The 25,030-nt window shown below is 32.2% G+C and overlaps 3 protein-coding genes across 6 annotated transcripts; 1 reads left to right on the top strand and 2 right to left on the bottom strand.

The window, feature by feature from the left end:
* Window positions 1-2,185: 2,185 nt before the first annotated feature.
* On the top strand, window positions 2,186-5,073 carry LOC113847711 (chorismate mutase 2). 2 transcript variants are annotated; one of them, XM_027476959.1, is made up of 6 exons: window positions 2,186-2,538; window positions 2,841-3,066; window positions 3,905-3,991; window positions 4,088-4,231; window positions 4,418-4,510; window positions 4,678-5,073. In XM_027476959.1, exons 2-6 carry the CDS (start codon window positions 2,842-2,844, stop codon window positions 4,909-4,911), a joined length of 783 nt encoding a protein of 260 aa, XP_027332760.1. In that variant the 5' UTR covers window positions 2,186-2,538; window position 2,841; the 3' UTR covers window positions 4,912-5,073. The 2 variants fall into 2 exon arrangements, with proteins under 2 accessions (XP_027332760.1, XP_027332759.1); XM_027476958.1 differs by lacking the exon at window positions 2,186-2,538 and having other exon boundaries at window positions 2,779-3,066; window positions 4,678-5,014.
* A 3,320-nt stretch (window positions 5,074-8,393) lies between these two features.
* LOC113847134 (3-hydroxyisobutyryl-CoA hydrolase-like protein 2, mitochondrial) lies at window positions 8,394-17,050 on the bottom strand. Of its 2 annotated transcripts, none has more exons than XM_027476024.1 (15): window positions 16,738-17,050; window positions 16,578-16,658; window positions 16,430-16,498; window positions 16,191-16,254; window positions 14,815-14,894; window positions 13,892-13,975; window positions 13,716-13,800; window positions 13,102-13,187; window positions 12,887-13,008; window positions 10,761-10,821; window positions 9,805-9,903; window positions 9,617-9,718; window positions 9,501-9,542; window positions 9,248-9,405; window positions 8,394-9,128 (listed from the first exon to the last, which is right to left on the bottom strand). In XM_027476024.1, the coding sequence occupies exons 1-14, from the start codon at window positions 16,861-16,863 to the stop codon at window positions 9,286-9,288; spliced, it is 1,221 nt and encodes a 406-aa protein (XP_027331825.1). In that variant the 5' UTR covers window positions 16,864-17,050; the 3' UTR covers window positions 8,394-9,128; window positions 9,248-9,285. The 2 variants fall into 2 exon arrangements, with proteins under 2 accessions (XP_027331825.1, XP_027331824.1); XM_027476023.1 differs by having other exon boundaries at window positions 8,723-8,893; window positions 16,738-16,914.
* Window positions 17,051-17,755: 705 nt separating this feature from the next.
* LOC113847271 (BTB/POZ domain-containing protein NPY1) lies at window positions 17,756-22,819 on the bottom strand. Of its 2 annotated transcripts, XM_027476263.1 has the most exons (5): window positions 22,095-22,625; window positions 20,822-20,891; window positions 19,041-20,219; window positions 18,357-18,585; window positions 17,953-18,305 (listed from the first exon to the last, which is right to left on the bottom strand). In XM_027476263.1, the coding sequence occupies exons 1-5, from the start codon at window positions 22,154-22,156 to the stop codon at window positions 18,067-18,069; spliced, it is 1,779 nt and encodes a 592-aa protein (XP_027332064.1). In that variant the 5' UTR covers window positions 22,157-22,625; the 3' UTR covers window positions 17,953-18,066. The 2 variants fall into 2 exon arrangements, with proteins under 2 accessions (XP_027332063.1, XP_027332064.1); XM_027476262.1 differs by having other exon boundaries at window positions 17,756-18,585; window positions 22,095-22,819.
* Between the last annotated feature and the right edge of the window lie 2,211 nt (window positions 22,820-25,030).

Below are 25,030 nucleotides of genomic sequence, written 5' to 3'. Positions count from 1 at the left end.
CTACAATGCTGTATAGGCTCCAAAGAGAAAGGCCTATAAGCCTTTCATTTCGTATGCTCATTAACAATTTAATAAAGAATAACACTGTAAAAAATTATATCCAACAGTAAATTTGAACATAAAAATAAAATTAATTATATAGATTAAGAAAGTCACATCTAAAATTTGAAGTAATCTATACAAAATGGGTAGTGATGCCTAACTAAATTGAAAAATACTGTGACAATCACTTGAAATATGTATGGAAAAGTTTTGGAAGAGAAGAGAAAACATATTTTTTAATTTTAAAATAAAAAATTATATATCATTTATGATAATAAATGTGTGATTAATATATTAAATTTATATTAATATAATAAATTATATCTTTTATTTTAAAAGATATTAATTTAAAATACAAAATTTGTCTCTCTCTCGAGTCTCCTCTCTCCAAAACTTATTTTTGTATTTTGAAAAATAAAATATTACTTATCTACAAGAAATTATTTCCTTTGATGCTATGAACAAAGAAGAAACAATAATCAACAAAGGAAAGGCAATAATAGAGAAATAATTTCATGAGTTGTGCACACATAGCAATGACAAGCAAAAGGCAATTAATATGATACACAAAAGTGATAATTATGGGCCTTAATCTATAAAATTATGAACATGAATGAATTTACACGTTTTTTCTTGAACTCGAAGAGATTTCTACGTTAATAACATAACTGTCAACTTCCAAATGTCAACGTCTCTATGAATTGTGAAGTGAGATAACGATGATGCAAACTGTGTCAATATAAACTACAAAAGCTGAGGTGGGAATGGAATATCGTTCTCCTTTCTCTTTCTGGGCTCGCCATTGACTTTCAATGAGTAGCAATTAGCAGCTACCAACGACTTCACTTCGTTAAGGGACTTTCTATAATAATATTTAATAGATTATAGCATTCAAATATGACTCCATCAATTATTCTCTTAGATATATAGGTTAAGAATATTAAGTTAATCATATTTTATGCTTTCAATTCCTTAAAAATAAATATTAAATAGTAAATATGCTTTTTCATAATTTGTTGATATTTTCCTTAACTTATGCACCTGTTGCATAGGATAAAAAATCAATTTTAAATTACAATTATAATTTTTTCAATATTTTTTTGAAAGTTTGTATCATTGTAATGGAGAATCGAACTACGGTTTATTTCAGTTCAAAATTTTCACAAACGTGGATTATGGTGTGTGTTATTCAGGTCAAATTCCAAAATTACATCTTTGATTCAATGGAGTTTTACATTTTGTGACAAAATTTTTAAAATTTGTAATTATTCAGTGTAATTTACTGTAAATCTCAAAATTCATTCACACCTTATGGGCATAAAATTCAAAATTCATTCATATTTTGTAAATATAGCTAAATGTATACTTAAATATAGATTAATGAAACATGAGAATATGTTCTAAATTAATTTTAATACGAAAGAGTAAATTCAACTCATTTAATTTATATATAATTTTTTTAATTTAAATCATAAATATACTCCATTGTCCATCCAAATATTTAATATACCTGCATTTTATTTTATTAGAATTCAAACTTCCTCCAAATTTTTAATACATATGTATTCAATAAGACTTGAGATTACTAATTAATATAAAACAACTCTTATTTTTAATGTTTAATACTTGTTAAAAAGAGAACATTTTAAAGTAAATTTCATTATACTTTTTTTAAATGTATATTGAGAATATCTCCCTCATCAACACCTAAAAACTAATATTTTCGAAAGGTAAAAATTATTAAGGTAGATTTTCCCTTTTTGAATAGAATCATTTTTATACACAAAAAAAGAAGAAGCTATTAACATATTTAAAAGAGACAAGTACCCGGTAAATGTTTATTTGAATTCCTTATTAGAAGTTTTAATCACTTTAATTCTTGCTTTAAGAAAATCTCACTTTAGTCATTTACTTTTTAAAAATACTTATTTTCTTACATTTTTAATCATTTTATATAAAAAATTATTAAAATATAAATTTTATAAAATAAAAAACTGAATCATCTATATCTACACTTTAAAAAATTATTGGTCATTTCCTTTCCATCTACAGTGCAAGTGGGATTTTAGGATTTCTATAAAATAGAAATACCCTAATAATGATTTTGAATTTGATGAGAGAGGTGGTCCCAGTCTCCCAGATCACAGATCCCAGTGGGAATTCTTAGCAGTTAAGAAGGGGATTGATTGAATGTGGGATCCACACGTAGCCTTAGCCTTAGCCTATGGCAAATTGAAGTTGGAGCTTGAAAGCAAGGTCACATGGCAACAACCAACTCCATAAATCTAAAGAAATGACCATCCACGCAACACCATTTCTCACTTTTTCCCCATTAAGCCTTTTTATTTTAATTCCCTCTACCCTTTCTCTTCCCCTCTCATTTATGCACATACATATATAAGTCCCTTCTTTGTAAACCTCAAAAAATACTCACTAACTATAACCCCAACGCCCACAATCTAATTCCATTTCATAGCATAATAATTCCAATTCAAGGTACGTTTCCCTTTTCCATCATTTGACTTTGTCTATGTAGTACGCACAATCTCTTTTCGATGTCGGATGTCAACCATATATATGTTTAGATATTACGATATATGATTTGGTTAAATGGGTGGCGCTGAATTTGACTTTCCCTTTATTATTGTTACTTATATTTTTGTTTTCTTGCACTATATAATATAATGTCTGCACCGTGATCATGATCATAATAATCTTAGTGTGATCTTTATGACAATGTTGATGATTCGATTTCCATTGATGGTTCTTGTGTTGGCAATTTCTACTTTGGGATTCAGAATGGCCAAAGCAGAACCGAGTCTTGAATCCGGGAATGGGTACACGCTAGATTCAGTGAGGGATGCTTTGGTGAGGCAAGAAGATACCATTGTTTATGGTCTCATTGAGAGAGCCAAGTTCCCTAGCAATTTTCCCACCTATGATGAAAACTACACTGAAATCCCGGGTTTTTATGGTTCATTGGTTGAATTTGTTGTTAAGAATACGGAGGCAATTCAAGCTAAGGTACTAATTATAGTTACCTTATCTCTTCTTAGCTTGTCTGTTTTCATGTCTTGTTTTGTATTGGGTTGTCAGATTATGTCATTATGATTGTGTTTGACCTGTCACATTCAATGAATTTGGCATATTATTATTTCTTAAGATTGTAGGTGTGTTGATGGATGTTAAAATGATGTTATAGATATGATTAGTGATATAAGAAGATGGGGATGGAGGGATAAGTTGATTTTTCTGAAACATGCAGAATCAGTTCTGACTCTTTGATAATGTATACACTTATTCTGCTCTTTTTTTTGGAACTTCTCTAGAAATTTTTTAAGACCAAGGGTCCATTTGGAAGAACTTATGGAGAGTTTGTGGAAATAGCTTGTAATTTTATTAACTTCTTTTCAGTTTATTTTAATAAGCTTCTTAATGTAAGTTATCAGAATAAGTTCTTTTCAGCTTATTGCAACAAGTTTCATGATCAAAGAGTTTGTGGAAATAGCTTGTAATTTTATTAACTTCTTTTTAGTTTATTTTAATAAGCTTCTTAATATAAGTTATCAGAATAAGTTCTTTTCAGCTTATTGCAACAAGTTTCATGATCAAATTCATGCTATAAACCCTTATGTGAAAAGAGTATATTGAATAAGCGTTTAACTAAACTGCTTACCAAAAAGCAACCTTAGTTTAGAATTTCCTGCCTCTGTTATTAAGTTTAGAATTTCCTGCCTCTGTTATTACAATCATAAGTGTATCAGATCTCTTTCAATCATCATGAGTGGTTCTATTTTATTTGAGTTCTGTTACTTGCATCTGAAAGAATATTATGTGTAAAAAATAATACGGTATGTTACAGACAGGAAGATACAAAAACCCTGAAGAAAATCCCTTCTTCCCAGAAAATTTACAGCCATCATTTGTGCCATCTTACCCTTTCACACAGGTAATCCAAATTCCCCAAAGTGGTATCACTTTCCAATTTCAGTAGTTGACGCAACATAGAAGAAAAGGGATGTCTTTTAAACTATTCCATCTTCAGATTTTGCATTTTGGAGCCGCTTCAATTAACATAAACAAGTCCATCTGGAAAATGTACTTTCAAGAGTTGCTTCCATTGCTTGTTACTGCGGGTGACGATGGCAACTATGCACAAACTGCAGCAAGTGATCTCTCATTATTGCAGGTAAGGTTTTCTGATTTTTCTAGAAAATCCTTAGAAGTATGTACATGGATGAATTTACACACAGCAAATTTTATAATCAACAACCGCAATTTTTGTCAAAAGAAGTACTATTATTTTGCACATGTATGTTTTGTCCAAGTCAATAACAGTGGCCGAAAGGTCCTAAACTAATGCTGATTTATGCAGGCCATCTCTAGAAGGATTCATTATGGAAAGTTTGTAGCTGAGGTGAAATTCAGGGATTCTCCTCAAGACTATGAGCCTTTGATTCGTGCTAAGGTATATTATAAATGTAGATTGTTGAGTGTTGGTTTATATAGTTCAATGATGTCATTCTCATATTATTTATTGTATGGTCACATTCTAAGTGTTGCATGTAATAATATTATTGGTTTTTTATGCTACTTTGGTTTATAGTTAAAACAATTAAGTATTGTATTTTGCAGGACAGGGAAGGATTGATGAAATTGTTGACATTTGAGAGTGTTGAAGAGATGGTGAAGAAGAGGGTTGAAAAGAAGGCCATGGTGTTTGGGCAAGAAGTAAGCCTTAACCGTGCTGATGACAACAATGTGAAACACAAGTTTGATCCATCAGTGGCTTCTATCTTGTACCAGAAATGGGTAATACCGCTTACCAAAGAGGTTCAGGTTGAGTACCTCTTGCGCCGTCTCGATTGAAGCCATTTTCAATGCAATTAGAATTTAGAAGAAACAAAGGAAAGGAAGATGATATCGTTGTTCAAATGATTTATTGCCAATTTCATGTGGCATCTGACCCAAAAAGTGAACAGATTTTATTAAAATATGTTGTCAATGCATTTCGATTATGATTTTTAATATATCATTGGCGCAGTCTTTTATAATTTTTTATTTTTAATCCTTTAATTCATACCAGACTTTAGATTATTACTTTTTTTTTTCCGGCTTATATGTCCTTCAGAAAAAGGATTCAGAAATTAAACATTTATCACATAAACTCTCATGTGATACCTTTTTATTGAATAAATTTTTAATTATATTACTTACTCAATTCCTTTTTCATTAGGTATTTTGGATTCATGAATCAGTTAGGTGTGTTCGACAAAAAATTCAGACTTTTTATAGCTTTTCAGTGATTAGAGTTATTTTATTCTTCCTTTGTCGATAAATACTGGCTAATCATCACCACCATTAGAATTTCCCATAAAACTGAATTTTAAAAAAGTTTGTATAATTGTTTTTAAGTACATGTAATTAATTATAAGTAATTTTTAATCTACACAATACAATTTGATACATACCGACATGTGTCTAATAAACCTAGCATCTTTTTCTCCAATTTTGGCAGAAATAATGATGAATAATTAATTGGACTACCAACTCTTGAACGTTTGACTATTGATAGTTGCAGCACAAACTCTATAATGTATTGTCTTTGTTTTCTTGTCCTTCCATTTGATGATCATTCTTCTCTATTAAATAATAATTAAATAAATCCATTTTTATTAGTCGTCGTGAAATCTGACAAGCAGAACTTATTGACATATTTAAATTTACGATTTGACTACTTTAAAATAAAGAATATATTTTAGAAAATAAAGCATGAAATTATAGTCATGGATGAAAAAAAAAAAAAAACCATTGGTTGAAAGTATAATATACATGCACATAAATTTTTAAAATTACTCTACTATTTTCTGAATCTTTTATTCCCTGCAATGCACTATTCTCTTTAGAAATTAAACTACATTAAAAACTATTAAAAAAATACAGCAGCGCATAGGAGCACAAGTCACACGCTAGTAATACAATGAACTAGGCATAATTTGAAAGATAATAGAAATTCCTCGAGTATATTGATATAAATGGTGGCAATACACAAGAGTATAAGATGTATAATTGCTATGTAATAAAATGTATTCAAGCAATAAGCAATATCTACTAAAACAGATCAGAACAAAAACAATTGAAGAAAACAATTCAAATGAGACAAGATTCCAATCTCGAATGCAAGAGTATAGTTATTGTGCCATTAATCAAGTCACACTTGAAATGGTGAGAGAGAAGGATTAGAGACAGAAGAAGGTTTCAGAGAGTAGAACGACAATTCAGTTAGGAAGAGTAATACTATGCCCATTCATGCTCGTAAATGAAATCCTTCCACTATTTTATTGGTTTGAGCATGCGTCCACTCCTCCTCACCTCTACCTTAAGCGGATCGGCAGTCTTGCATAACTAACTTTCCTTTTTTAGGCTCTCCCCCGTGTCTTTTTGTGCTTACATCTACCTTGCTTTTAGTGATGTTAATTTCTTTTTCTGCCCTTGCTCTTCTATTGCTCTGGTTCCTCTCACCTTCTGTTTACGGTAAAAAATGACAATTTGTAAACAAATAATTCAAAGATCAATCTGGGGACTGGATTAAGTCCTCTTTAAGTTCTTTTAAGTGTGTTGTTAACATAACAGTAAAATGGACGTCACAAATTAAACAATTTAGCAAGAATAGTGAATATGAAACGCGTAAAATTGAATCCCAACATAAAGGTTCTTCGCAGAAATGTGTCAAATAGAAAGTAAATTGCAGAAAAAAGGAACAAAAGCAAACAAAGAAGTTGTAAATAGACTGCAGAAAGATAAATGTGCGAAAATATAAAGGTTCGTGAATGTAAACGTACGACTCCTCACAACAGCAGACAGTGGTCACCGTGAGTCTCCTGGTAGCTGATGTCTGGCGCGGTGCAAGGTTTCATCGTGAAGAGGTTTTAGGTGCGATGTCAGGATGCAAAAAGTCGTCCTTTGTAAAATGGCGCTTTAGAGTATTTATAGGCAGAAAGACCACCACTGTTTTCCTTCTTTTGCGGACACTTCTTAGTAACTACCTTCAACTATTAATGCTCATTATCTATGCTTGCTTGTGATCGTATTGTTGGTTGTGGCTTCTTTTGTAACCGCTATCACCTACGATCTCCTTTGCGTAGTGGTGAATGTTGATGACTGTTGGTAACCGCTTTTAGATTTTGCAATACTTGACCTATTAAGACTTTTGTTTTTCTATCTTTCGAGTATTTCTGGAAAAAATCTAAGAGACTTATTTAATGTTATGGCCTTAGAATAGTTTCTCTTTAACTTCTCTTTTCGAGCAATTCTGAAGTTTTGAGAGCTTGTCTTGATCTTGTGGATTTAGAATATTTTCTGACTACTTCCTGTTTTTCAAGCAATTCTGGAGGGACTGAAGCTCAACCAGGTTTGTGGACTTAAAATATTTTTTGACCACTTCCTTTTTTTGGGCAGTTTTTGGATGTCATGGACTTAAAAACTCCTCAAAACTCTTCGAAAAATCCATCAGTTTTATGGACTTAGAATATTTTTTTGTCAGTCATGTTTTTCGAATAATTTTGAGTGTCAGTGACTTAAAAACTCCTCGAAAAAACCTTCAATTTTGTGGACTTTGAATATTTTCTTGTCAGTCCTATTTTTCGAACAGTTTTAAAAGAAAATTAATAAAGAGACAAAAACCTTTAAAATAGCTCAAAATGTGTCTTTTTTAATAAAAAATCTTAGATAACTTTTCAATACTTCTTTAGATCTATTTTTAAACTCCTTCATGACCCTGACAATTTCGTCGACATATAACTTCATTCAACATGATTTTTTAACTTAAAAAATTTTCTTTACCCCAAACACCTTCCTTAAATTTTGGCACAAATTAATGCGTATTATTAGATTATCTCTTTACCTTTCGGCCACCCGACCTCGCATCACATATGCCATTCACGATGCTTTTAATTTTATTTATCGTTTGATTATGTTTTCTCTCTTAAAATATAATAAAAGCACTAATTTGATATATAGACAACTTACCCATAACGAGAAACAAAGACGGAGCTTCTGCCAATCACGTCGCATAACTAACTCTGATGTCATTATTTACCACTGCCTTTAACACTAGTTAAAGGTCTAACGGATCCACAAGGATTTAAGGAATTTTAACATCTTTAGGCAAGAGGCGCTACGAAGCACATGCGTTTAACCCTTGCTTAGAAAAAAAAAAAAAAAGATCATTGACTATTAGAAAAGGAATCCCATATCTTGTAATATAAGATGAGTGATTTAATTCTCAATTCCAATTTAAAAACGAACTGAATTAATGATCCAAAATATCAAAGTAACTTGACATAAAGGTAGAGGAAGATATATATTATTTCATCATCATAAGTTAGTCAAAGTATTATAAATTTTTAGAATCTTCTAAATTTGTCATTGTTGAATTATAGAAGAATCAAAATAAATAATGATTTAAAGTGTTTGAATTTACGCTTACATAAATCACCATGTCTCCCAAGTAGTAGAGATGGCCTAGCTGGTTAGCCTTTGCTCCTGGATCACTTTAAAATTACTAGCATTATTTTTCTAGTTTCATTTTAAAGCCATGATATGTTTTGTTGAATATGGCAGAGGTGGGTTTTCAAGATGACTGGAATGAGAGTAAACAATGAAAGAAGTGGACATGGAACATTCTACCACAAAACGACACATCTAAGGACAGAAATTTCGGAACATTGATCCAGTTCATCTGTTAATCCAGACAGCCTGTGGCAGACAGAAATCGTTGCTGGTGGATAGTTCATGGCTCATCTGCCAACTGCATCATCGCCTCTTTACTCGGAATTATTCGTAGACAAATCTACAGTAAATACTTAAATTATTATGACTTTCGTAAAGATGCAAAAATCATTCTAAAAACTTTTGTTTAAAAATGTTTAAACACCACCAAGAGAAAACCTAAAGCTGAGCTTATATAAAATTTCATCCTCCAAGTGACTCCCTATGCTTAAGGAATGGCTATCGATTTGATATAATGATGACTGACTGAATATTGGATGATCTGCATTTTCATGGAAGGCTAGCAATAATTCAACCTGCCCTCCCGACCAAAAACATAAGTGAATCTTCAAAATTTTATGTCAATACAACAAAAATATGTTAAATACTATTTTTAAGGAATTTCCGGAACAAAATTAGAACTTATTTGTCTTACCATTGATAGTCATGAGCATTGCTTAGAGATATGCTTTTTCACATGTAAGGTTCTCGCAAAGCTGTTGGCAGCACTAGTTCAGACTCAACTTCGCTTAACGGAGAGAAATAGAATTCAACCATGTCCTCAGATATTTCTTTTAAAGTAGGTGGGTCCCACTGCAAATTTGTCAATAAAATGCTTAAGATTTACTCCCGACAAAAAAAAGGCTTTACTGAATACATAAATGTACAGATTCTTTGACAAAATCTACCTTTGGTGCAAAATCTTTGTCAACCATTCTTGCTCGAACACCCTGCATAAAGAACAAGCAACTTAATAAAAATGATGTTGCTCTTCATTGAAAAGATATTACAGAAAAATCATTACCTCAAAGAAATCAGAGGAGACGTGCTTGGAAACTCCACGAAGGGACAGGCGGTATTCACGTACAAGACATTGATCAAGAGTTTCAAATCTACCTTCACGTATCTAAATTAAGCAGCAGCAGGTTAACGTAGAACAAAAAAGTGCCTTGAATGGGAAATCAAATAACGTGCAAGGGAGATGCAACTCACAGATCGTAAAATAACTTTCAAACTCAACGGAGAGGCTTCTCTCATTCTCCTTAGAGTGATCATGCACCATTCATCATAAGACTCAACTGCCTCTTTCTCCTGACAGAATAACAATTCATTTTGAAGCAAAAAGACAATATAAAAAAGCAGTGTAATTATGTACCAGATGATGGAAAACACTAACACTATCCATCGCCTGATTCTTCAAACAAAATCTGAAATGTTTGGTGTACTGCATTCTTTTCTGCCTATACTGATTATTTTTTGTTTGGTTAAAGATGCCCCATTACTTTCTAAAAATGTTTGAGCAAGGTTCCTTGCACATAAAGCATATTTTCAATATTTTTGGTGTCAGAGCAAGGGGAAGAAAATGATGAAGACAGATATACCAGAGCTTTTCACCACATGATCTCATAACCGTAGTAGATTGTGGATCAAGATATAATCAATATTGAAATGTTCTTTTCTAACAAAACAGAAATGCTTAGTACTTTACTCCACTGCCTATTTTTTGTTTGTATTTTTTATGTTGGTCAGGTGTTCTCATTACCTTCCTCAACTGGATACTGGAACATAGCAAAGATCCAAATTCCCCTATTTTGGAAGATATTATGGTGATTTCCATTGAGCCAATTACTTGACTACAAACAAGTTATAACTTGGTAGGAACTCCCCAAAAAAGTCACAACTTCTACAGATGATACAAGCTTTGATATTTGATAATTTACCAATAATTATGAATAAGGTTTCTTGAACAAAATGCCTACTTTCAGTAAATTTAACTTGCCAGCAAAAAAAATTACAAGACAAATAATATACCAGGTAGGCAGTCACTATTTAACAAATTACACAAAACCTCGCAACCGTAGTTCATAGTGGATTAAAATATGTTATTTTTATATTCAACATCACCCAGACTCACCAAAGATCATGTAAAGATTTAACAAAATGCTTACCAAAGCTTCAATAATTTCTTCCACTGTATCATGACTGAAACATTTATCAATAATATCAATCCTGAGTAAAAAAAAATGGAAAGCTCAGAATCAGAGAACTATGCAATCAGAACAGATGAAACCAAAAAGAGCAGGGTTCTATCTTCACCAAAAAAAGAAAAAAGAAAGAGCAACAACTAAATGCAGACTCTTCAAAATAGTTGTTTTGGGTCATATCTGCATTAATCACTTATTTATGTCAGACAATGTATGGACAGTTGGACACTTAATTTTTTAAACCTATACCAATATAGATGACAATATAACAATTATATAAATTGTTATGTTATATTATGTTTGCAATGGTTCCTGCCTATTTTCAAAACATCAATTCTCCCTTAAGATATCCAATTAGTGTTTGACGTTTATTTTATAGTAATTTTATATGTAGTATTTTATAGTCATGACATTGACATGTCCTATGTTTTTTAACATTTCCCGTATCCCCTTGTTTGTAAAATCTGGTATGCATTACTTAGCCCAAGCTTTTAGGATTGGCTAATTTACAGGAAATGACAACCCAATAGTCAAGTGATTTATAGTTATTTCAGTGTTGTCAAGCACCTTCTTTTCACTATGGCAATTTTTGTCAGAGCAACAGCGCCAGATTTTTTAATAAAGGGGGAGGATGGCTGAACAGAGGAAAAAGGCCACCCCATATTCATGTTATTTCAGCTTATAAGTGATGCAAGGTGGTACTATGTCTAGAAATTCTAAAGGTCTTACACAAATATATATGTCTGAGGCCTAGTCTAAAATAATCCATCAATGCTGATTTTACTATTCTAATTTTTTGAGCAGGAAAATTGTTTATCAAATTTACAATGAGGTTAAACATTTCTCAATAGCTAATATGGTTAATTCATTCAATACAACTGATAACATAATTTATCACATAGGATTTAAGCAATTTCAATTTTGAAAACTATTTTTGGTGGCAGCAACAATTAGTGTTAGTCAATAAATTTTAGAAGCAATGTATGTATTTGGTAAAGAATGTAATCTTTTAATATAATTTAATACTTCTAATGGAATATAATTTCTCTTGTCAGAACTTCCTTCAATGTCTTCAATTTTGGGGAAAAAAACAAGATCATTAATATCTACTGAAGAAACTAGTAAACCACAAACATTAGAATATTATAGTAATAGTTAGAAATGAAAGTAGGAATTATAGTACTTACTATGGGATAACAAATTAATTTTAAGGTGACAAAATAACTCAATAAAACTTATTTTTAATAAAACTTACCATCTAAGAACGTTAATTTAAGTAAAATTCATTAAAGATATCAAGGTTTATTTTGGTGGCCTTAAGTGACTGGGGAACTAGGCAATTGCCTTAGGCTTTACATGCCCCTAATGCAAGGTGGAATGAAAAGAAGGATGATTAGACATCATTTTTGCATGAGCATAGAGCAAACCACGCAAAAGTAATAAAAAAATAATAATCAGACAAACAGTCAGTTAATTTTCCTAACAGAACAATTTCCCAATTTTTCTTAGTATAGGCAGTAAATAGTGAACCCATCTGTTAGCACATCTGGAAGTTCAAAGGTAATAATTGAGAAATGGTATATTTTTCCCCAATAAAACAAACACTTTATCTCATCACACAAATTTTAAGAAGAAATATCACCACAATCAGTATTTAATCACTCTATTGCATTGTTTTTTTTTTTTCAAATTTTATTTGTTTCAGTAACTTAGTTCCATCACAGTAGCAAATTAGCAATAAAATTTAAACATCCCAGTAATGACTAAGGAGTACTAAATACACTATTAAATACTTCCATCCAATGCTTAAAAAGGCAAGCATTGAAAGACCTACATGTTTCTGATATAATAAATGTTTTTTCAATAAAAACTTTCTACTTCTATTTCTTAACCAAGGACACTGCTTAGCATTTTCATAGAATATAAGATAGTAGATTTTAGCAATTATTCTAACAAGCTTCTGGACCCATATGGTCATAACTGAGCTGCTATATAGAACCATGACAACCCCTCTCTCACACACACCCAAAAAATTTACACAACAAGGTCATAAACCGAAAAAGAAATAAGATGTGTTGATGCAACATTACTTGTGAAGGACACTGTTTTTGTCTGGATAAACAAGATCGCCATACTGTGCAAGGGATGCCTCCACAACAGATGGTTCATCTGTTATCAGTTTGCCAAGGCGTTCTTCAAGCCAGGCAAGCCTCTAAGAGGAGAAGCAAAATGAATGAAAATTGTAAGCAAGGGAAAAGTAGGCAATGCAGAACAAGGAAGCATAAAAACAAAAATAAAAACACACCGCATTTAGTGAATAATGAGTAGCAAGGCGGCAGGCAATCATTTCAACACCATTAAGCTTATCTCCTGTAAGGGCCAAGTATTCCCCTGTATAGCATAATATAAAATAAATAATTAAATATCTGACAATCATTTGCTGATTTACTATGAAAACTACTAGTACAATTTTAAATCAATGGTTAAATCATTAATATTTACACTGCTCTTGGAAGTAAATGGTTGTATAAATATTCAGTAGGATACGTATTCCGTTGGGGGCAAAGACCAACGAAGAAGTAAATGGGTGAAATTTGAGAATTTGATTGTTCAGTTTTAAATAGAAGACAATTTAATTGATTCAATTTTATAAATATTTTGAGTCGAAAATGAGAATTTAAGAATTTAGGTAGAAAAAAATTAACAGGGAACTACATTTGCTAAATTTTAAAAGTAAAGTGACTGAATTAGCTCAACAAAAGAACTTACGGGACCAAAATTACACAGAGGTTAAACTAGGGAGACTAAACATGCAATTAAGCCTTAAAATAATTAAACCTTTCATAAAAAAAGTGTGTCAAAACTCAAAAGTATTATGCAAGAATCCAGCTCTCAAATAGCATGCAAAATTTATATCACCTAAGTAGCCAGGTAGACGAGACAAAATATAAGAAGCTCCTGCATCAGGGTGGAAACCTATTTGAGCCTCTGGGTGAGAAAAAATCTGCAGAGTTTATGCAGAGGAAGGCTAAGTTGCCAGCATTTACTGAGCATGTGAGCATTAAATCCAATGAGCATCTGAAGAAATCACATACAGTTTTATCAGTTACAACACGGAACATCCCTGGAAGAGAAATTCCAGATCCACATCCCATCGTTATTCCATCCAAAATGGCCACCTGCATAAATACTCATTAAATCATCGTATAGGTACTAAAGAAGCTTTCAAGTTTAAAAAATTGAAAAAAGCGATAAAAAAATCCAATCAATCAGAGCCCATTATGCTACTATAGCATTCATAACAATACAGTATATGACTATATGGATCATGGACATACATAATGCTCTTAGGAGGAAGCTTACTAGCCTAACCATCTTGCTAGTTGTTTTAAATACTACATGAATGGGTTAAAGTATTTAAGTGTCATCTTATTTAAAACTTAGATAAAGATTTGTTTCAACTTTCAAGAAATTGTGCTCTGGACCAATGACAATGATGGCAGAGTTGGGCATCACCATCCAGTAATTGTCAAATTACCTGCCAGCTTTTATTAGTCCAGCGAACAAAAACAATATGTACTACATGAATATAAGTTATGAACCAATATGCTAAAAGCTTAACCAGTTAGGTTAAGACACATGAATGTTTTTATATTACAATCCCTGATAAACATCTTCATGCAAGAGCCCTTTGGGCTTGAAGCATGGGAAATGCACAAAACCATCTACATTGTGCTAAAATTCAACTTTTTATTAGAAGAATCGGAGTGACACTCAAAGGCTAGATCACAATAGACTATAATTTTGATGTCAACACTCAACACAAATACTATCTTTATATCCCTTTATCTGAATCATAAACCACTGGAAAATAAATATCTAAATCATATGACAAACAAGAATAATACAGTATATAGCACTTCAACTAGAGTGAAGAACATAAGCTCAAAATAAAATTATATTACGTATATATCACTTCTCCAACCTAAATTACTCAATATCTCAAACAAATACTTACATGTGGTTTAAGATAGGTCCCTTGAAGATATACAAACGAATATACTGTTTTGAAAAACTGTTCAGCTTCTTCAGTATTTCCTGCTTGTTATAAGCATAACAATGTCACAACTCGTCAATGTAAAATATATATCTCTGATGCAGAAGCAACTAAAAATTTAAAGTGAACCAAACTAATTACAGATCATCTTTCTGACATGAATGATGAATGTCTTAATCTGCCACTCATCTGATCATAACTCTAATATATCTACAGCAAATTTTTAATCCAAATTAAACTCCAACAATCCAATCAATAAAAGAACATCAAACCCCCCACCACCACCACCATCTTGCAATAGGACTCAAAATGAGAAAGTGAATCACAAGTCAGAAATTGTTTTTTTCATTTGTTTTTGAATAAACAATGAGTCTATCAAAAGAGAAATAAAATAGAGAAAGGAGGGTAAGAAACTCCCTGACAATGAAAGTAAAAATGAAAAGACTCAAGATATAGAGAACATTAGCACAGAAGAGGAATTCAGTCCCTCGGTAGCATCTAACAAACAAATACCTTAAACAAACCGCATGCACAAGTGAGGGATTCAATCCTATAGGCCACACAGAGAGGCAGAAGGTGCTGTTATCAGCAAATAAGGTCATGATTTAGATGAAGACGAAGCTAACAAACAGTCCCCATATTATTTTATAAAAAGAATTGAAATATAAATATAAATATAAAAATATACATCACACCTCAGATCCTGCAACAACCAACTTCTTTTAGCAAGTTTAAATTTTTTATCATGAACAACAAGCACACAGTAACCCTATATATAAAGCAAATTTCAGAAAGCCACTAAACCTACTGTTGTTTTAGATCCAACTTAGAAGATGAAAATTGAAATATAGAACTTAAAATGTCAAGCTAAGAAGTGGAGTTTTAGAGGAAAAGGGAAGACAAGGCAAATATATTATTTCAAATTATGAGTTATATAGTGTTTATAAAAATAAATAATAAGATTAAGATATTAAGTCTATGCTAATCTATCATTTTATTTCTTTCATTTAAAAAAATTATCAAATTAGAGAAAAACAAACAACAACCAAACCTTATCAAGCCAGGTGAAGTGGGCTACATCACTACATGAATCACCCAATGCCATTGAACTTCTCAAAAACTCGTCAAAATAGAGAATGTTATTAAAAATGAAAATTTTGCCCTCCTCTTTCTTTTCCACTAAAACCTAACACCCAAACATACTCTAAGAAATTACAGAAATAGCAAATGGTGATTGGATAAATCGCTCAAAACTTATTTGCACCAAGTTTCCATAACCAATTGAAAGGAAAAAGATAATATGCTTGTTCATGAATAAAATTTTAAATGCAACTCACCTTCAATGAGTGAGTGATACAGCCTAACAACATCTGCACCAGAACAGAAAGCTCTACCACTACCCTTCAAAACATTCAAGATAGAAACTCATACTCAACACAATGACGGATATCTTTAAATATGATAAAAAAATCCACAATATAGTATTAGAAAAAACAAATATGAATAATAATAACAATAACATCACTATGTTCCTTAGTTCAGTGCCAAATCATTGGCGTGAAAACGATGGTGATACCTTCATTAAAACAAAGCCAATATCAGAGTTCTCTTCCCACGAATCATACAACCGCTTCAAACGAGCAACCTACGAAATGGAAACGACGTGGCGTTTACCTCAAGCACATGAACTCGAAACGCGAATTGAGCAAAGAGAAACGCCGTACCATCGAAGCAGTGAGCGAGTTCAGCGAAGAAGGCCTATTGAGAATCGCTGCTCGCGATTTCGCTCTTCCTTCAACTAAAATCTATAATTAAAACGAAATTTTAAATTGAAAACTAAAATTACAAGAAAAAAAAAAAGACGAAGCACACGAGAAATGTGACCTGTTGCTGAGAATCGTCATCGTGGTGCTCCTCGTAATTTGGTTGAGCAGAGAAAGGTCGATGATGAGAACAGAGATTGCGAAATGAGAACCTAGTCTGCGGTAGCAGAGCTTTGAATCTCTGCATCTTCGATTTTCTTTCTGGTTAGAATCGTTGTTAAATGTTTCTAGTGTTAGAAAGTGTTACTCAAATGAAAGTTCAGCTCTCTGTGTCTTGGTTACTATGAAATTGAAGGACGCTTTCCCTCGGGAACCAAGTTGGGTCCGGGTTTGAAGGCACCGAATTGAGACCCGAATCGATGTTAGGGTTTATTGGGGAGTCTTTTGTCATGTGGCCCAAAAATAAATTGCACTTATTTTATTTTTAATTTTTATTGGACCAAATAAAATTTTAAAATATATCTATAAGTCAAAATAAAACTTAAAGAAATCAATCATACACGAAAATATCTTTTGTTTATAATTTATTTCATTCATTATTGTAATTTGACTAATATGAACAACAAAACACTAGAAAATTAACTTTAAATTTAATATAAATGATATAAAAATAATTGTTTCACGTTAAAAGGATTTAGCTACCTTGAGAGGAAAATAGATGAGACGGCTTATTTAATAAATCATTAATGAATTTCATAATTTATTTTCTATTTCCCAAATAAAATCAAATAATAAATATACTTAAAATGTATCAAAAAATAAATACTTAAAAGAATAATTTGAGTGTCAAATTCATTGCTCCAGAACTTTTTCAACTTTGAACTTACAAGGGCACCCACTGAATTTCCATTGCAGATTTTACTAATAAAACCATGTCTAGTTGATCGTTTGAGCTGTCAAAGCATGGACTTGGAAAATTTAATAATAAAGTCATTTACATCTTATATAATCTAGTTCTTAACATGTTATGTGTCTTCCTTTTAAGATACATCACTTTATTGTGATACGTTATCTTTCATATAATGCGGTGTTGGTCGTATTGAAGTGTAAAGTGTGATAATGTATGACGTACAAGTATTCAAAATAGGAGTTACATTAACACAACTCTCACCTGTAATTAAGGATCATGAATCTATACAAAAAGCGCAACACTTAATAAAACCTTAAGACCCCTACCCCCAATGAACATTTCTGAAGGCTGGAAGAATACCATACACTAGCCAAAATGGTACACAGACAATACAATATAATGTCATTAAATTTTTTGCAATTCTACCGAGACCTTTACATGATTCTGGGCATGCATTACACATACAAGATTAACACCCTAACACTTTACACTTCACAGCAATTTGAATCTCCTTCCCCTGTTTAAATTATGAATATTTCCCTAAGAGATAGAATGCCTCCTGTGTCTTAACGATGAACCAGATGATTTGGTATCTCCAGGGACTACAGAAGTTGGGCTATTAGAACTCCCTGAAGTCTCTGAGCTCCTATTCTCTCCTTGTCCTTTACCCATAATCCATAACTTATCAAAGATTCTCCTCGACCGAGACGGCAGTAACTGCATGCCACTTCTGCTGTTTTTGCTACTCTTCTTGTTCAATTTCCCATTCTTGTGGAACTCTTCATCTTTAATCTTCAAGTGACACACCTGGTTGTTGAGGGATTGGCAACTCTCTCCCCCGGGTTTCTCACATTCCTTGTCTCCATTGCATGGATTGTTACCAAGTGTGCGTGCATTGGCAGAAGCTCTAACCTGCTCAAAATAGAGAACCTGCACCACAACTCGAAGAGGAAGGCGTTCATTCTGCACAGCATGCATTGATGCATCGACTGATAATTTCCTGACATCCATCAGTCCGCATATCTTCTTCCTTTCAGCTTTTGTCAGACTCGGGTGCTCCTGAAGGTAAGAGTCTTGAGTGAATACTAAAATGTCATCAGGTAGTTAAGGCTGCACGAGAAGAATGTGCAGTCTATTCCTCGTTTATCCATTACACGATTGTCATTTCTTAGTCATTACAAAACATACATATTATTAAGCAGCTAGCAATTAGTGTAATAGTAGAGAAAACTGCTATAGTTCAGATATTATAACTTGAAAAACATAGCTCCAGCATGAGAAGCTTTCGTATGTATAAGAATTTAAATGTTTGTTTATTTATTATTTTATTAATAACAAAATAACAAGACGCTAAGGAGTGAAGTTACTCAATATATGGGATATGTCATAACAGGAATCAATCAAATTAGTAAAATAATTTTCACCAAGGTACCAAAGATAGATGCAACACAAAAACAGTTAAGTCAATTCATTATCATGGGATGATTGTATACTTTATGTTTACAAAATTGTACCTTCAAATAGATGTCAATAGCTCTGTACAGACCATCATGATTTGGTCTAGCAAACTCTGGAATTGACTGAGATAAATCAACAAAACTAGAGAGGCAGAGATTTGGATCATGTGCAACTTCTCCAAGATAACCATCTACCAACTTGCCAACATTCAATAGAGATCTCTGTCCTAAAATGGATTCTTCATTTGCTTTATCTTTCTTCTCCTCAACAATCGTATCCCAGCTGCCCTTTATGTTAGTCATGTATCGATTCAATAGATCTTGCACCAAATCAACATCATACTTGGTAATCTGGGGAAATCTTGCTGGAATCAGTAAATCTCTGACATAAGCTTCATGCAATTTTAGGCCAATGCTCTTCATCAACTCTTCCCTGGAAGACTCATCAGCTTCAACTAATATGGCCACTTTCAACAGCTTCAGCAAGAAACTACATGAACAACCCACACCATTATCACATGGCAATAAACATACAATTGTTTCTACCAGAGATTTGTTCCTCCAGGCATGGGCATCAGAAACCAACGCATCAACAGAATCAGGCAACCATCTTATTGCATACGTTTTTAGTGCCTCGCCAATCACAATGCCATCCATTCTTCCCTTTGATTTCACAGTAATCATTATCCGTTTATAAAGATCAATGTCCAGCTCACATATATCTTCAACCCACCAATCCTTGGGTACAGGCTCAATCTTTCCTTGTGGTGTCATCTTGTCCTCAACAATTTTATCAAGCTCTGATAATTTCCGGTTGTAAGTGTAAGACCAAGTGATGTTTGCTGGGTCCACAGAAGTTTTAGAAGCAATGGAATCTATGCATCTCCCAACGATCTTTAAATCCTCAGACCATGGAAGAAGATATTTAGTAGTTTGGAGAACAATTATAGAATCCTTCCAGCTACGAAAGATACTTGAGGTAAGAAACACCTCAATTTTAAAAATTAAGTTTCCTCTGTCAATATCCTCAGTCATCTCAAGGTACTCAGCTGCACATCGGGCAGCCACAACATTGTAAGCATTTAGGGTAACAGTCATTCCATAGCAGAACTTTGCACAAATTTCAAATGCTTTGGGACCACCAGGAAAATCATCCAACTGAACTTCATCAGAATTCTCTTCATTAGCCTTTGACACCAACTTTTGTAAGTGATTGCTCTTGGACAGTAGAGGGAACTGCAACTCAAGAAAAGTCATCATCAATAAACAAAAAAAGAATGAAGCAAGTAGTTAGCTGCGAATCCCTAAAAATCACAAGAAATGCAAACTCAATGCACACTGGACCAGTCTCAATGAAAAATTTTCTGATTTCTTAATTCAGTCCAATAGAAAACGCTACATCATTAAATTGTACAATATGGCATTGTTGAATGGCAAAATATTTCATAACTACAACTTGCTAGGTATACAATGGAGACAAAATGTTTTTGCTACCATATGTTCATAGCTATCATACCACTAGCTGACTAAGGTAGTGGCATGATAGTTAGCATGTCACACTTTCAGTTCTTTTTAAGTTAAGCAATTCAATATAATGTCATCATTGGTATGATGAATCTAACAATTGTGGACATGCATAGAATGTCTTCTACCTCCCCTTCTTAGTTAGCAAATTTGACATAACTATCACCCACTACTTGTTACCATAACTTTCATACCACTGTCTGCTTAATGCTAAAGATTAAAAGTTTTGCTACCATCAATATCATCCACCACTAGGAAATATTCTTACTTTACTTGCAGGACAATTTAAACAAGGTTCTGTGAAAACTGCATACCTTGTGAAGGTAAAACTTAACTTCACCAACATTTATAATAATATCTGTAGCCAATTCAGAGGATATATACCTGCATAATTTGGTAATGAATCACTTAACTTACAAATTGGAAATCATTGAACAAGACAAAAAAAAAGATAAGAGGAGATCACTGAACCTCACCCCCAAAATATAATTAAGCCACATGCCATGTACGCATGCAAGATTCATATCACAAAATCACATAATTATAACAGAATAATCAACCAAAACAACAGCAAGATGTCAAAAGACCGTCAGCCAAAAGTTTATTAAATAAGATGCATTTTGTTCATCTCACTCTCACATGGACACGTCATGTAAATGTGACAAAAAAAAATCCGTTATATTTTACATCTTGGCCTTGATCACATGTTCGGAGAAAAACATATACACATTAATTGCCAGAAGTTAAAAATTCTGAAATCTCTGCTCTTAAGGGATTAAGAAGCCATGCAATTTTATTTGTCCATACAATGAAACCGCTATTTAAAAATCTCGAGCAAAATGACCAACTGGAGGCACATCCAAATGAATATTAACTGTCCAAACGTGCTTCATACTTTTCAGTTGAATACTTACACCACATGCAAGACAGATGAGATTTCGTCGTGGCATACGGTTTCATAACAGGCTAAAAATCCACCAAACCATGATATTTTAGAAAGAATCCAACCACAAGTGAAACTCTCTAACCTTATCTCTATACAAAAGGTAGTAAAAATAATCTATGTACGCCAGTGAAGTCACATGCTTAAACACGTCATCTATAGAACTGTATATAGATACAATTATTATAATATAAAGAGTAACATTGTTTTAAATAGGACATCCATTCCACCATGATTTAAAATGCCGGGCATTCCATACCACTTTCCCTATATTTGGACCACAAGCTCAAAAAAAAATTTATAGTCCAAAACAGGACCACCTCCGATTCAATCAATGGAAAGTCTCTCTCTCTTTCTTTTCTTTTACAATTATCAGCAATATAGAATATTAACATTACTTCAGGGTTATGCAGACAGAGATTATGGTTTTTCTTTTGAAGACATTCAGTAATGAATCTCCAACTAGCATGGCCTCACTCAATGCATAAGCAACCAACAATATTAACTTCATTGCTGACACCAAAAACACACAATAAAGGACCCCCAAGAACGCAGGAAACACACGAAACAGAATAACCATAAAAAATCAAATAAAATCAGATACAGAGAAAGAAACAAAACAAAAGAGAAGAACGCGATCCCACCTGACAGACTTTCCATCAGCTTGAAGAGCATCAGGCTTCGAACCCAACTTCATAAACTTCATTATTTCCCCTTTTTTTATAATTTCCTCTCCGTCAAACCAAATCCAAAAACACCCACTAAGATAAAAAAAACAGAACTTAGAGAGTTTCAAACAAAACGACAATCCACGGCACCGTTTCCTGGGAAGTCATCCATGTGAACAGAAGAAAGCGTGCGTGTGTAGCGTGCTACAGTAAGAGCAAGAGACAGTTGGTGGTTGCCGAGAATGTGTAAAAACGCAACGCTTGACTTAGAAAAGAAAAGTGTTTCATTGAAGAGGGTAAGAAGGAAGCGTGTGAAGTGTTAAGAAGTGGATTGAATTGAATGCAGAGAAGATGGTGGCGGCCTTTGGTTTGAATAAGATGGGTGAAGAGGCGCGAATCTCAAGAGGGTGGTGTTGTCTGAGACGTGAATGATGAAGGGTCTGAGTCTGACGCAGTTGTGTGTGTGTGTGTGTGTGTGTGAGAGATAAAGAAAATGAAAATGAGAAGATGTTGCTGTTAATTGTTATAGGAATAGGAGAAAGGTGGGGTTAGTGTAGGGGGAGAGTAGGGGACTATGTGACAGGGTGGCTCAGAGGGTGCTTTTATGAGCCTTTATGTTTATGTTTATGTTTATGCCCAGAAAGCACGCCATCTTTTCCTTCACATTTTTCTCCCTCTTCCCAAACCTATTTCCCTCTCTCTCCTTCCCTTCCGTAAAAATAACATTTTTATGCAAAATTTTAAATAAAAAATTTAGCCATTATTTTTTATGCACTGTTTAGCATTGATCTAAAAACAATATGAAAATGTTTATGTAATTAACATTTTCCGTTGTCAGATTTATTTTATAGCTTAACTTTATGGAAACCACCACGTATATGCTGTGTTTATTCCCAAAAAGTGACGATGGTTTACATAACACTGATATGCCCACATATCTCACTACGGATTTCTTTCTTTCTTTCTCTCTTTTGGTCTGCTCTACCAATGAAAAGGGTGGCGCTTTTGGCATGGATTCCTTATGTACGTTCCTTTTCGTGATTGAGATGCGAGAATAGCTGATAGATGCCACTACCATCGTCATCGGTAGTGAAAACTGAACACTCTCGGTTAAAGTTTTATTATTTTCATGTAAATAATTATTTTAAATTAATTATAAAATAACCTGAATTTTACTTTCAATCACTTTTAAATCAATCGAAACCAAACAGAAAAATATATTAAAATGCTTACAAGTATAGTAGTAATATATAAAGATTTAATTTATATCATCAAGTTTGAATGAATGGATGGAATTCTGAGGATGAACAATATTGTGGTCTAGTTACAGAAGGAAATGTAGATGAAAGACACCTTATTCTTGGAATTGATAAATATTTGGAAGTTGTTGAGGTGTATGATGTTACATGACTTGGTAGAGTTTAAAAAGATGTAGGTCTTGCAATTTCCTGAGATGAAAATGGTGTGGTTTGGACTGATTGGAACGCATGCAATGGCATGAATCTCCAAAGTGCAGGTCGATGATAGGCTTACCCACCCCTCAAGGTGCAAGGCCATCCAATTACGGGATGAGATTTTGGGCATTAGTCATTTTATCTTATTAAACGTCTTGAATGTGGACGGGATATGGTTTTTGAGAATATTTTTTATAAATATTAATTTTAAATAATAAAATATTAAATAATTTAGTGCAAGTTAAATTTTTGTTATTTAACTCAGTTAATATAATATAATTAAACACAAACACTAAATTTTTATATTGTAAATATTTATAAATTTGTTTGTAAATATTAATTTTAAGTAATAAAATATTAACTAATTAACTCAGTTAATATAATATAATTCAACACAAACACTAGATTTTTATATTGTAAAAATGTTAAGAATTAAATCTTAATAATTTTTTAAAAAACTTCTCGCAAAGGATGTTATTCTTTTCAGGAAAAATATAATTAAGCTTTAAAAGTCAATATAATAAAAATACGATATATTTTAATAATATTAAAATTAAATTAAATTATTTTTTATTTTAGATAAGATTATATGTTTACTTTTTAAAAAAAATATTAACAAGTAAATATAATTTTATCAATTATAGATTAATAGAACTTTAAACTAATCATAATTTTTATTGACTTTTTTAATTGAAAATAATTTTTATTAAAATTAAATACATAATCAGTATAAAAAATCCAAAGTATTAAATTTTATTATAAATTACATATTAATCTAAATTAAGAATTAAAACTTAAAATAATCAATATTTTATATAGAATTATATTCAATAAATTGTGTTTTTGGTTAGTATTTATATAAATATAACTAACAAATTAACACAAATTTAATATTCTTATAGTTTGATTCTGTATTTGATACACATCATATTGGGACTTTAACTTTAAGTATTTAAAAATTATAATTTACTCCAATTTAGACGGTCAAACCACTTTCACTTAAGCAACTTAAGTTCAATATCAAATTTGTTTTAAAAAATATAAAATGACCAAGAAAGGAGAATAGGTGAGAGAATGCGGAGTTTGTAGAGCAAAACCGAGGAACTGAGGGATTTAATTTTTAAATATTTTTTAAATAAATTAATTTCACAATAAATAAAAATAATAATAATTTCATTCAAATAGTTTCTAATACATAGTTTAAATAATGTATTTCAAAATAAAAGAAAGTTACAAGTTTGCATCAAAATAAACGTTACAGAACTAATTTAATTACATCACAATTTTCAAAAATAATTTCTTAAGTTCTATAACAGTTTCATCCTCTCCATTCACAGAGTTAGTGCTGATCGTCTTGGTCACCTAAAAAATCAATGTAAGGATCAGTACTCTACACTATCACAAACAAGCACAAAGACTCACCTTGCACGTTTCACACATTTATTAACATAGTTCAAA

The sequence above is a fragment of the Abrus precatorius genome, unplaced genomic scaffold (genome assembly GCF_003935025.1).
Source record: "Abrus precatorius isolate BTA unplaced genomic scaffold, Abrus_2018 Scaffold8, whole genome shotgun sequence".
Classification (NCBI taxonomy): Eukaryota; Viridiplantae; Streptophyta; class Magnoliopsida; order Fabales; family Fabaceae; genus Abrus; species Abrus precatorius.
This window is presented reverse-complemented; position numbering and strand designations above follow the sequence as displayed.